This window comes from Muscardinus avellanarius, assembly GCF_963383645.1.
Source record: "Muscardinus avellanarius genome assembly, chromosome: 3".
In the NCBI taxonomy this organism is placed as follows: Eukaryota; Metazoa; Chordata; class Mammalia; order Rodentia; family Gliridae; genus Muscardinus; species Muscardinus avellanarius.
This window is the reverse complement of record NC_137788.1, coordinates 20864776-20878334: the sequence shown is the minus strand read 5'-3', so window position 1 is coordinate 20878334 and position 13559 is coordinate 20864776. Positions and strand designations below refer to the sequence as shown.

Sequence of the window (13559 nt, the reverse complement as noted above, 5' to 3'; positions counted from 1 at the left end):
CAACAATCCATGTTGTAGTATGCTCTTTAATTGGAAGCACATTCACATTTGAGAACTATTGCTTTAAAGGAATACCTGAGGAGTTGTAGTATAATGGAAGGAACACAGGACAAGGTATTATAAGACCTGCGCTCAGGGCTGGGCACCCTTAACTCATTCTCTATGATTTTAGACAAGTACTTCCTTCTTCTTAGTTTTCAAATTTTTTCATCAAAGCTGGCATATGCTTGTAATCCTAGAACTAGGGAGGGTGAGACAGGAGGATAGCAGGTTTGTGGCCAGCCTCAGCTACATAGTGAGGCCCTCCACAACGCAGTGAGACCCTGCTTCAAAATAACGAATAAAAAATATGTCTGGGGGTGTAGCTTGGAGGTAGAATGCCCCTGGGTTCCATCCCCAGTACCGAAAAAAAAAAAAAAAAAAAAAAAAAAAAAAAAAAAGAAAGAGAGAGAGAAGCCAGGTGGTGGCGCACGCTTATAATCCCAGTACTTGGGAGGCTGAAACAGGAGGATTGCAGGTTTTTGGCCAGCCTCAGCTACTTAATGAGACCCTGTTTCAAAATAAAGAATAATTTAAAAAAAGGGGGGGGGGGTTGGGGGTATAGCTCAGAGGTAGAATGCTCCAGGTTCAATCCTCAGTACCATAAAAAAAAAAAAAAAAAAGAAAAGAAAAGAAAAGAAAAATAGAGCTGAGGGTGTAAAGATAGAATACCCCTGAGTTCAATCCCCAATACTGAAAAAAAAAAAAAAATCATCTATGAATTAGAGGACTGAACTAGATTTTTTATCTAAGGGCCTTTCTTACTTTTTTCTCTGTGTGTGTGTGTGTGTGTGTGTGTGTGTGTGTGAGAGAGAGAGAGAGAGAGAGATTGGGATTTGCCCCAGGGGTGTTCTACTTAAGCTACACCCTCAGCCCTATTTTAGTTTTTATTTTGAAGCAGGATCTCACCAAGTTGTGAAGGGCCTCCGTAAATTCCTGAGGTTGGCCATGAAGCTGTGATCTTCCTGTCCTATCATCCCAAGTACTAGGATTACAAGTGTGTGCCATCATGCCTGGCTCCTTCCCGCTCTGAACATTCTGGTTCTATGAGATGGAATAGTACCTGAACAGGCCTAGTAGGTGGCAAACACCTACTATACACCTAACACCCATTACTCAAAAGTCCAAGTTGCAAAAGCTTGGTCAACAAAGTAGGATTCTTTACAAGCTCTCAATCTCCACAGATAGTGACCTCAGTGAGAGCATGGCTTTCTTTTGTTGCTCTTAAACATGGAAGAATAAACATGAGAAACACTCTAAATCCCCCATTACCTTTGCTTCTCCTTCCACTTGGCTGTGATTGGCAGATTAAGACTTCTCAGAACACCACCAGCTCTAAGACCTGACCATGCTCTGCCTGACTTCTCACCCAGGTATGTCCTGACACCAAGACATCTGGACCTTTACCTTGTTCTCCCTTTAAGCTTTTCCACCACATAAAGACACATCAAAGGGTCCCTTTATAATCAAGATGTTTACTCTTTGAGGGCAGGGACCCTTATATCACTTGACTCCTTTTGTATCTTTTAGAACCTAATGGTGCCAAGAAAAGGGAAAACACTGAATTACAACAAGGAAAATTACCATCATGACTGCCAATGTTTACCTGCAGTCTCAGCAAGCAGATGTCCCCAAAGGGGGCAGGACGGCCTAAAAGGGCACTGTGGACTTGTAATTCGCTCTCTCGTACTTTCTGCTCCAGCTGAGAGATGTGTTTCCTCTGCCTGTAAAAGACTTTAGAATGAGGTCTGGGGTCCTGCCACTTATGAGCTCCTATTTTTCTTGATAGGTAACAATCCCTATTATATAAACAAAGACATTAATTGTGGACATCATGTTTTGCTGGAGGAGGAAGAACAAATGAAAAAGATGACTGAGGAAAAATGAGGAGAGATCAGCTGTAATGAACCAGCTATTCCCTATCGGTGCTTCCTACAACCCCTGCAAAGATACACAACTGCTCTATCACATTAGATACAAGACTAGGATCCTTATCAATCTAGCTCTACCACGATGCAAGGCCTAGGCCTAGACAGAGGGGATGCACGGCCCTTGGGGAGATCTTGTTAAGTGACCCTCTGGGGCTTGGGAGAGCAGGGCCTGGCCATGTTGTACCTCTTGTCACCTTACTTGTCAATAAGGAGTTCTTTTTCCTTCAGAAGGTGTTCATTACTGTTCAAGATGCTGATCCACTGTGCTGGCTCTAAGGTAGGTAGTAAAGGAGCAAAAGCAGCAGGATGGTGGCAGATGGCTCCATTCTGAAGCTGGAAGACAAACATGCCAGAGGGCTTGATTTTGACTGCATAAGGACCTCAAAACACCTGAGCAGTACCCAGCTAGCCTGCAGTCAAGGCCCAGTTGGGCTCAGCCTGATAAGGACAATATTTATGGAATAATTTTAGCTCTGATGCATGACTGGAAAGAACCTGCCAGGGAGATTTGTGCCAACTAAACACTCCCTACTCAGAAAGGCTCTGGTTTCTAATCTCAATTATCTTTTATTAACTGGCAACAGAGGCAAACCAGGAGCTAATATGTCCTTACTAGTCAGGCGTGATGGCTCATGCGTATAAGCTCAGTACTTGGGAGGCTGGGACAGAAGGACTGTGGGTTTGAGACCAGACTCAGCAACTTAGGAAGATCCTGCTCCAAAAAAACCAAAAAACAACAAAAAAAAAACAGGCTGTTGGGGGTGTAGCTAGGAGGCTGAATACCCCTGGGTTCAATCCTCAGTACCACGTACACAAAAAAAGGCCTCACTAACAAGGGAAGGGGAATATGTCCTAGTCTCTTTATCCCACTATTTAGAGCATAAAGGGTTTTTAAAAACATTAAAGTAGCTGGGCGTGGTGGCACACACTTGTAATCCCCGCAGTTGGGAGGTGGAGACAGGAGGATCGCGCAGGTTTGAAGCCAGCCTTGCTGGCTTAAGAGACCCTGTTTCCAAATAAAAATATAAAAATAGGTCTGGGAGTGTAGCCCAGAGGTAGAAGGGCTTCCAGGAACCCCAGTACCAAAAAAAAAAAAAAAAAAAAAAATTAAAGTAGCCAGGTGTGGTGGTGCATGCCTGTAATTCCAGTGACTTAGGAGGCTGAGGCAGAAAGATCACCAAGTTTGGGGTCAGCATGGGCAATTTAGAGAAACCCTGTTATTAAGACAAAAAAAATAAAAAGGGGTGGAGATGTACTTTAGTGGTAGAATATCCCTGAGTTCAACCCCTAGTACCACTAAATAAACAGTGATACAGTGGAAAGAATACGGCATTCAAAAACAATTTTTATTTATTTTATGGTACTGGAGATTGAACTCAGGAGCATTCTATCTCCAAGCTACATACACCCGTAGTCCTATTTATTTATTTATTTATTTATTTATTTATTTATTTATTTACTGAAACAGGGTCTTGCTAAGTTGCTAAGGGTCTTCCTAAGGTGCTGAAACAGGTCTCAAACCTGATTCTCCTGCCTTAGCCTCCCAACTATTAGGATTACTGGCATGAGCCATCATACTCAGCTCAAAGACTATTTTTATTTATTTTTGTGGTACTAGGAATTAAACCCAAGGGCATTCTACCTCAAAGCTGCACCATCAGACTGATTTTATTTATTTTTGCGGTACTGGGGATGAAACCCAGGGGCATTCTACCTCTGAGCTACACCCCCAGCCCTCCTTTTTATTTTGAAACAGGGTCTCACTGAGTTGCAAAGGGCCTCACCAAGTAGTAGCTGAAGCTATCCACCAAAGGTGATCCTCCTGTCTCAGCCTCCCAAATGCTGGAATTACAAGTGTGCGCCACCATGCTTGGCTTATTTTTTTTTATTTGGAAACAGGGTCTCTCCAAGTTGCGAAGTCCTTACTAAGTTACTGAGGCTGCCCACAAACCTGTGATCCTCCGGCCTCAGCCTCCCAAGTATTGGGACTATAGGCATGTACCACCATGCCCAACTTCAAAGATAATTTTAAACCCTAGTTCTGGTACTTAGCATATCTGTGGCCCCAGACAGATTTATTCTAAAAATCCAGTAAGTTTCTACATTTACCTCATCAGGTATTATGAGACTTAAGTAAAATTCTATACATGAAAGTACCTAATCTAGTGACTGGTATATAGTATAAGTAAGCAGCTAGTGTTAGTGTGCTAGCACTGGGTTTTTTTTTAGGGGGGAGGGGGAGTGTTTCCTTGTAATCTTCTATATTAAAGAACCTATCTCATATATTTTTTTTGTGTGGTGGTATTGGAGGTGGAACCCAGAGGCTTTCTATCTCCAGGCTATACTCCCAGACCTATTTTATACTTTATTTGGAAATAGGGTCTCACTAAATTGTTGAGAGCCTAAGTAGCTGAGGCTGGCTTCAAACCCGTGCGATCCTCCTGTCTCAGCCTCCCAAGCGTGGGGATTACAAGCGTGCGCCACCACGCCTGGCAAGAACCTATCTCATATTTAATTAGACCCCTCAGATTCAATGGCTAATAGTTCACAAGCCTTCGTTTCCTATCTACAAACATTTTCCTTTATTTTTTGGGGGTGGTACTGGGGATTGAACCCAGGGGTATTCTACCTCTGAGCTACATCCCCAGCCCTATTTTTTTTTTTTTTTTTTAAATAGGGTCTCATTAAGTTGCAGAGGGCCTCACTAAGTAGGTGAGGTTGGCAGCAAACCTGCAATCCTGTCTCAGTCTCCCAAGTACTGGGATTACAAGTGTGCGATACCATGCCTGGCATTATTTTTGTTTTGAAACAGGATCTTGGTAGGTTGATATGAGTCTTGCTACACTGCTGAGGCTGTCCTCGAACCTGCAATTCTTCTGTCTCAAATTCCAAAGTACTGGGATTATAGGTGTGTGCATCATGCCTAGTAACATCTTCCTAATTAATAAATGTTTTCTTTAGAGTTAAAACTTAAGAGGACAGAGGCTATATAGTTCAAAGAACTGCACAGTAACCTTAAAAATAGAAGAAGAGTCTCTACCTGCATTTGCTCCATCTGTAAACGGATCAATTCCAGTTGCTGCCGACAAGTACTGAGTTCACAAGACTGCTCTCGGGGGTGCCAAGGGTCGGGACTTGGCTGCCACACCTGAGAGGACAGAGGCTTAGCGAGCCCAGGAGCAGGCTGGAGTCCCAAGGGGAGAACTCTGCTGCTGTTAGTGTGTGGTCCATTCCGCTCAAATACTACCCCACTGCCTGGTGCCTTCTTGGCCTCAGGCAATACTTTATATAACTCCTTGTTTGTGTCGGTTCTTGGATTGTGGAAGTTGACTCGGTAGTGGGGATCTGAATAAAGTGTTTCCATTACAGATGACTGATTAAGGGTAGACTCCATGTTGGGAATATCAAACTTCCTCATTTCTTCCTCTCTTTCATGGCCCACTGCTGGAAACCAGGACTGCTCAATCCCATTTTCTCCAGTAGCACCAGAGAAATACACGAGATCTCTAGATAGGCCTGGAGAACGTTTCACCGCACCAAAGTCTCCATTTCTTGTTATCCCCACACTTTCTGCCAACCCTGACAAAGGGACTTTGGAAGAAGAGGGTCCAGCAGCTGTAGAATTTGGCTTGGCAGGAGAGGTCCCCAAAGTGGAAGGCATCACATGGGCTGTTGGGATGGTTATGTGGCTTTTGATAGGTTGGAAAGAAGGGCTGCCACTTGAGCTGCAAAAATCTGCGGAGAGAATAGACTTCCATAAGTCAAAACTGAAGCGGCTAGTTTTTCTTGAGTTTGGCTGCTATGTGAGACGTTCTCTGCCTGCCCTCAGACCATGCAGAGAAGGCACTATTATTAAACATATCAGAAAGTAAGACATGGTGACCTAACTGGGAGACGTGTGTTCCATGATCTCAAATGCCATTCAGAAGAGAAACAAACAGAAGGCAATAATGGCTTCACTTTTAACTTATAATCTGTCTTCTGTACCTGAATAAAAATCTATCAGTCAATAAGCAAAGCTGAAAACTGAAAAGAAAATCACTTACTTTTGGGTCCTACTCTTCTGGAGCAGGGCAACTCCAAACTGTAATCCAATATAATAAAGATATCCTTTCCAAGTGATTGATGCCAGAATACTCTGTGGCCTCTAAAATCTCCCTAGCGACGGTGAGCAAAGAATCGGAATTAACCTAAGAATGAGGCGAACCAGACAGCCCCACTCAGTATTAAAAGCAGGGAGCACAGCATCTGAGTCAGGGTTTTGTTCTCTCTCCCACATCCCAGACCTGACTGCCTGGATATGCAATGTTATTTTTAGTAACTCTCAGGTTTCACTCTCACTTGAGCACTCTCAAGTGGGTACAATCAAATAGTCTGTTTTATATTTTACCTTTCATTTGTACCCTTGTTTGTATTTAACTATGATTTTTTTTTTTTATATTAGGGATTGAACTCAGGAGCATTATACATCAGAACTACACCCCCAGCCTTTATTTTTTATTTTGAAACAGGGTCTCATTTACTTAAGCTGTTTGTATTATTGTGTTAATTTTTCTTGCAATTTTTATAACAGACGCCTACTTTTAAGATACTATTTTAATCTGTTGAAAAAACTAAATTAACCCTTTGTTCTACTAGACTCGGTCTCCTTTTATACAAATAAATACTAATCATGGACTCTAAAAACCAAAGCCAAACAAACAGGGCTTCACTAAGTAGCTGAGGCTGGCCTCAAACCTGTGATCCTCCTGTGTCAGCCTCTCAAGTATTGGGATTACAGGCATGTACCATCATACCCCTGCCTCTCAAATTAAAATCTCAACTGTGATTTTAACTCTTTAACTTCAGACTAGACTTATATTTCTTTTGGTGCCTACCTGGTCTTAGAGATAACTCTCTGATTAAACCTGCTGCAGTAAGGTTCACTTTTCTACCTATTTCCAACTTCCAAGCACTACTTTGAGGAGGATTACAGGTTATAGGAATAATGTGGGCTGTAAGTAATTAAGATGGGAATGTAAGGTCACATACCTATTACTTTTTTTTTTTTTTTTTTGGGTGGTACTGGGGTGGAACCCAGGGGCTTTTCTACCTCTGGGCTATATTCCCAGACCTATTTTATATTTTATTTGGAAACAGGGTCTCACTAAGTTGCTGAAAGCCTTACTAAGTAGCTGAGGTTGGCTTCAAACCTGTGCAATCCTCCTGTCTTGGCCTCCCCAACCATGGGATTACAAGCATGCGCCACCACATCTGGCTCTACCTATTACTTTTAACAGGCAGAAAACTGAGAAAGAGAATAAGAAATACAATCTTTCTTTTTAACTATGCCTGGTATTTTTTTCCAAATTAAGCACATCTAACATGGGAAGAGATACTATCAATCTGTCTTCTTCTATCAACTAACACAGAGCCCATTCAATTAATAAGAAAAGATATTGCAGTTTTTCTAGAATTATATAAATACAGATGAGTTTTCATCTTCTAAGTAGTTGTTTAAAAACAAGGGCAAAGGCCGGGCGTGATGGCACACGCTTGTAATCCCCGTGCTTGGGAGGTGGAGACAGGAGGATCGCGCAGGTTCAAAGCCAGCGGTGCTGGCTTAAGAGACCCTGTTTCCAAATAAAAAAGTATAAAAATAGGTCTAGGAGTGTAGCCCAGGAGGTAGAAGGGTTTCCAGGAACTGCAGTACCACCAAAAACAAAACAAAACACGGGCAAGCCAAGCATGGTGGTGCATGCCTGTAATCCCAGTACTTGGGAGGCAGAGTCGGGAATCACAAGTTCACAGCCAGCCTTAGCAATTTGGTAAGGCCCTCATCAACTTAATGGGACCCTGTTTCAAAATAAAAATAAATAAACAAATAAATAAGGCTGGGGGGTATAACTCAGAGGCAGAATATTCTGCCCCTGGTTTTAATATCCAGTACCACAATAACAAATAAAAAAATAAAAATATGGGCAAGGTGGGCATGGTGGCACACACTTGTAATCCTGGTACTTGGGAAGCTGAGACAGAGGGATAACAGGTTCAAAGCCAGCTTCCCTCAGCAATTTAGCAAGGCTCTCACAAACATAATGCAACCCTGTTTCCAAGTAAGAAATATAAAATCAGGCTAGGGGTGTAGCTTGGAGGTAGAATGCTTCTGGGCTCAATCCCACGTACTACTATAACTACTCCTCCTCCTCCTACAAAAACAACAACATGGGCAAGCCAAGTTATTCTTTATAGCAGGTGCAGAGTACCTCATTTCCTATATTCAAATAATCTTGGGGATACATAAAGGCCACAGTGAAATAAAACCACACAAACAAAAACCTAAATAATTTTTCTATTTTCTTTTCTTTTCTTTTTTTGGTACTAAGAATTGAATCCAGGGCAGCAGTCTACCTTTGAGCTACACACCCAGCCCTTTCTCTTTTTTATTTTGAAACAGGGTCTTGCTAGCTTAGTGAGTCTTACTACTTGCTGAGGCTGTCCTGGAACCTGCGATCCTCCTGTATCAGCCTCCCAAGTACTGGGATTACCTGGCTCTAAGTCTTCCTTCTTTCCTTCCTTCCTTCCTTCCTTCCTTCCTTCCTTCCTTCCTTCCTTCCTTTCTTGGCGGGTCTAGGGATAGAACCCAGAGTTATTTGACCTCGAGGCTACACTCCCTGCCCTGTTTTATATTTTTTATTTTGAAACAGGATCTCACTAAGTTGCGGAGGGCCTCACTAAGTAGCTGAGGCTGTCTGTGAACCGCGATCCTCTGGTCTCAGCCTCCTGAATGCTGGGATTACAAGTGTGCGCCACCATGCCTGGCTCTAAATAATTTCTGATTAGCCTCTTAGAACCAAAAAAGAAAGCAATTTCTGGGTTAAAGAACAGGTTTATTTTGTTTGTTGTTTTTGCAGTACTGGGGATTGAATTGAGGGGCATTTTATCTCTGAGCTACAATCTCTGACCTATTTTTTGTTCTTTATTTTGAAAAAGGGTCTAAGTTGTAGAGGGCCTCACTAAGCAGCTGAGGCTGGCTGTGACCTGTGATACTCCTGTCTCAGCCTCCAATGTAATGGGATTACAAGCAGGTGCCACCATACCCGGCCAAGAACAGTTTTTTACCAGGCATAGCAACACATGCCTATAAAATCTCAGTATGTGGGAGGCAAAGCAAAGAAGACTGCAAATGTGAGGTCAGGCTCAGTAACTTGGCAAGAACCCTATTTCAAAATAAAATAAAAAGGAGTGGGGATGTGGCTCAGTGTTAGACCAAACCTGGGTTCATTCCCAGTAACACACACACACACACACACACACACATACACACAAACACACACACACACACGGCACTAGTAGCCAGAGATGGTAGTCAAAATGAAAAGGTTCCATGCCGGGCGTGGTGGCACACACTTGTAATCCCGGCGCTTGGGAGGCGGAGACAAGAGGATCGCGCAGGTTCGAAGCCAGCCACGCTGGCCTAAGATACCCTGTTTCAAAAATATAAAATAGGTCTGGGAGTGTAGCCCGGAGGTAGAAGGGCTTCCAGGAACCCCAGTACCACCAAAAAAAAAAAAAAAAAAAAAAAAGAAAAGAAAAGAAAAGAAAAGGTTCCATGACTGTATAGGTAGATAAAATCTTAAGAAGTCAAAAGTCAAAATTAAATGGATATTAAGTTTTTTGTTGTTGGTATTAGAAACTGAACCCAGGGGCATTCTATCTCTGTGTTACATCCCCAGCCTTTTTTATTATTTATTTATTTATTTATTTTTGGTGGTACTGGGGTTCCTGGAAGCCCTTCTACCTCTGGGCTACACTCCCAGACCTATTTTTATATTTTTATTTAGAAACAGGGTCTCCTAAGCCAGCGCGCGCGGCTGGCTTCGAACCTGCGCGATCCTCCTGTCTCCGCCTCCCAAGCGCGGGGATTACAAGCGTGCGCCACCACACCTGGCTTTATTTTTTATTTTGAAATAGGGTCCCATGGCCGGACATGGTGGCGCACCCTTGTAATCCCCGCGCTTGGGAGGCAGAGACAGGAGGATCGCGCAGGTTCAAAGCCAGCCGCACTGGCTTAAGAGACCCTGTTTTCAAATTAAAAAAAAAAAAAAAAGGTCTGGGAGTGTAGTCCAGAGGTAGAAGGGCTTCCAGGAACCCCAGTACCACCAAAAAAAAAGAAAAAAAAAGAAAAAAGAAATACGGCCCCACAGCTGGGCATGGTGGCGCACACTTGTAATCCCAGCATTTGGGAGGCTGAGACAGGAGGATCGCGGTTCACATACAGCCTCAGCTACTTAGGGAGATCCTCATCAACTTAGTGAGACTCTGTTTCCAAATAAAGAATAAAAACTAGGGCTGGGGTTGTAGCTCAGAAGTAGAATGCCCCTGAGTTCCATCCCCAGACCTGAAAAAAAAAGAAAGAAAAAAAAAAAAAGAAAAAAGAAAAGAAAAGAAAAAATTATTTTTGCCGGGCATGGTGGTGCACACTTATAATCCCTGCATTGGGGAGGCGGAGACAGGAGGATCGCGCAGTTTCGAAGCCAGCTGCACTGGCTTAAGAGACCCTGTTTCCAAATAAAAAAAGTATAAAAATAGGTCTGGTAGTGTAGCCTGGAGGTAGAAGGTAGAAGTGTAGCCCTGAGGTAGAACCTCAGTACCACCAAAAAAAAATATATATGTATTTTTGTGGTACTGGGGATGGTACCCATTTTTGTGGTCCTGGGGATAGTACCCAGGGGCATTCTACCTCTGAGCTATACCCCCAGCCCTAATTTTTATTCTTTATTTTGAAACAGGGTCTCACTGAGTTGCAGAGGGCCTCACTAAGTAGCTGAGGCTGTCTGTGAACTACAATCCTCCTGTCTCAATCTCCCAAATGCTGAGATTACAAATGTGTGCCACCACACCCGGCTACTTTTTCTTTCTTTCTTTCTTTTTCTTTTTTTTAAGGTGGTGGGGATTGAACACAGGGGCATTTTACCTCTGAGCTATTTTTTATTTTTAAACAGGATCTTGCTAGGTTTTGAGGCTGTCCTTCTTGAACCTGCAATCCTGCTATTTGAGCCTCCCAATTTTTTTTTTTTTTTCAGAACTGGGGATTAAACTCAAGGGCATTCTACCTCAACTATACCCCCTGCTCTAGTTTTTATTTTTTTATTTTGAAACAGGGCCTAAGTTGCTGATAGCCAGAATAAGTAGTAGAGGTTGTTTGTGAACTGCAATCCTCCTGTCTCCGCCTTCTAAGTACTGATATTACAAGCATACACCACCAGGCTGAGTGAGTTCTTAATAGCACTAATGAAATAATGTAGTAATAATAGGACATAGTACTGATCACAAAGTAATAGTAAGTAGTAATTAATTATTATCATAATAACTACCCTCCAGGCACTCATTATCTAAAAGGAAAAAAAAAATACCCTTGGCAAAGTATAGTCCAGCAGTGTAAAAACAAGGGGTAGAGATAATAAAGATACAAGAAAGCTGCCGGGCGTGGTGGCGCACGCTTGTAATCCCCGCGCTTGGGAGGCGGAGACAGGAGGATCGGGCAGGTTTGAAGCCAGCCATGCTGGCTTAAGAGACCCTGTTTCCCAAAATAAAATAGGTCTGGGAGTGTAGCCCAGAGGTAGAAGGGCTTCCAGGAACCCCAGTACCACCAAAAAAGAAAAAAGAAAAATAGGGCTGTGTAGCTCAGAGGTAGAATGCCCTGGGGTTCAATGTCCAGTAGTGCAAAAAATAAAATAGAAAGGGCTGAGGTGTAGCCTATAGGTAGAAGGCCCCTGGGTTTCATCCCTGTACCACAAATAAGAAAAAACAAATAAGAAACAGGTCTGTATCTTCACAATACAGATGGCAGTCTTGGCAACACCAAGAGAACGAATCCTAGAATGAGCTGAGTAGAGCCAGGCCACAGAACACCTGAAGGCTTTGAGCTTTTGTCCTCCAAGTAATGAGAACAATGAGGATTTGCAGGAAAAGCAGACTGTGAACTCAAGCTTTACAAAACTAATCTTGACAGCACAAAGACTTGAGGCTAAGGAGCCTATCAGCTTTAGCGTGGTAGTGCACACTTATAATACCAGCATTAAGGAGGCAGAGATGGGAGGATTGAGGTTCATAGACAGCCTCAGCAACTTAGTGAGGCCCTTTGCAACTCAGTGACACCCTGTTTCAAAATAAAGAATAAAAATAGGGCTGGGGGTGTAGCTCGGAGGTAGAATGCCCCAGGGTTCCATCCCCAGTACTGAAGAAAAAAAAAAAAAAAAAAAGCTAGGATCACAGGTTTGAACCTAGCTGTTACCCACCTGTACACCCTATAATCCCAGCACTTGGGAGGCTAAAACAGGAGGATTGCAGATTGAAGGTTAGCTTTGAAATTTAGCAAGGCCCTCAGCAACTTAGTGAGACTTTGTTTCCAAATAAAAAGTAAAAATAGCTGGGAACCTGTTGGGTTAGTAGCACATGCCTTGTAACCCCAGTGTTTAGAGGGCTGAGACAAGAGGATGGCAGGATTTTTTGTTTGTTTTCTGTGGTACTGAGGATTGAACCCGGGGACATTCTACCTCTGAGCCATACCCTCAGTCTTATTTTATTTTTTATTCTGAAACAGGCTCTCACTGGATTGATGAGAGCCTCACTACTTGCTGAGGTTGTCCTCTAACCTGTGATTCTCTTGTCTCAGCGTCCCAAGTACTGGGATTACAGGCGTGAACCACCGTGTCTAGCCAGAGTCAGAGGTTTGAGCCTAGCTTGTGGTAACTTAGCAAGTCCCCATTTCAAACTACAAAAGGCTAGAGGTATAGCACAGAAGTGGAGGGCCCCTAGCTTCCATCTTCAGGTCCTAAAAATAGAAGAGTCAAGCTGACTCCTTGACTGAATAGTTGACCTTATGAATAGTCTCAAAATGACAATACATCTTCAACTCAATGTGAAACGATGACATAGTGCTGGTAATGAAATCATTCATCTGACTTTACCTTCTGCAATGTCGGAGCATGATGTGCCAATGGCTGTGTCCCCACTGTCAGCTACACTTGAACATCGGCTGAAGCGGCTCCGAAATGCCTCCGAGATAACTGGAGTCTGCCATTCAGTCCCCAAGGAACTGCCCTTCGGAATTGCATTGGAACCTGAAACAAGAAGCACTTTCTATTTTTACTGTGAACCAGTTGAGGTAACTCCTTGAGCCATTTTTTTAAAAAAAACCAGTTAAAAGTCAGGTATGGTGGTGCATGCCTGTAATCCTCATACTTGGGAGGCTGAGACAGGAGGATGTAAATTTGAGGCCAGCCTCAGCAATCTGCAAAGACCCTCAGCAACTTAGCAAGACTTGTTTCAAATTTTTAAAAAAGGAGGGTCTGTAGGGTAGAGTCTGAAGGTAGAAGGTCCTGGGTTCAATCTTCAGTACCGGAAAAAAAAAAAAATCCCTCAAACCTATGAGAGATTAGCAATACTCTACCCCTGTCTCACTCCCATGCCTATTTCTCTTAACTCTGAGTTAGGATTTTTTTTTTTCTTTTGGTGGGTCTGGGGATGGAACCCAGGGGTATTTGACCTCCAAGCTACACCCCCTGCCCTATCTTTTTTTATTCTTTATATTGAAACCGGGTCTCA

The 13559-nt window shown here is 43.0% G+C and overlaps 1 protein-coding gene across 2 annotated transcripts in view; it reads right to left on the bottom strand.

Moving 5' to 3' along the window:
• The window catches only part of CEP85 (centrosomal protein 85), a gene marked incomplete at both ends in the record, with an annotated part of 36543 nt that overhangs the window by 17519 nt on the left and 5465 nt on the right, over positions 1-13559 (bottom strand). Inside the window, 4 exons of one of the 2 annotated variants that reach the window (XM_080692794.1) lie at positions 1646-1763; positions 2170-2303; positions 5011-5705; positions 12923-13075. In XM_080692794.1, the coding sequence (XP_080548920.1) occupies positions 1646-1763; positions 2170-2303; positions 5011-5705; positions 12923-13075 (1100 nt within the window). The remainder of the gene's footprint in view (positions 1-1645; positions 1764-2169; positions 2304-5010; positions 5706-12922; positions 13076-13559) is intronic. The other variant, XM_080692795.1, reaches the window with a different exon arrangement.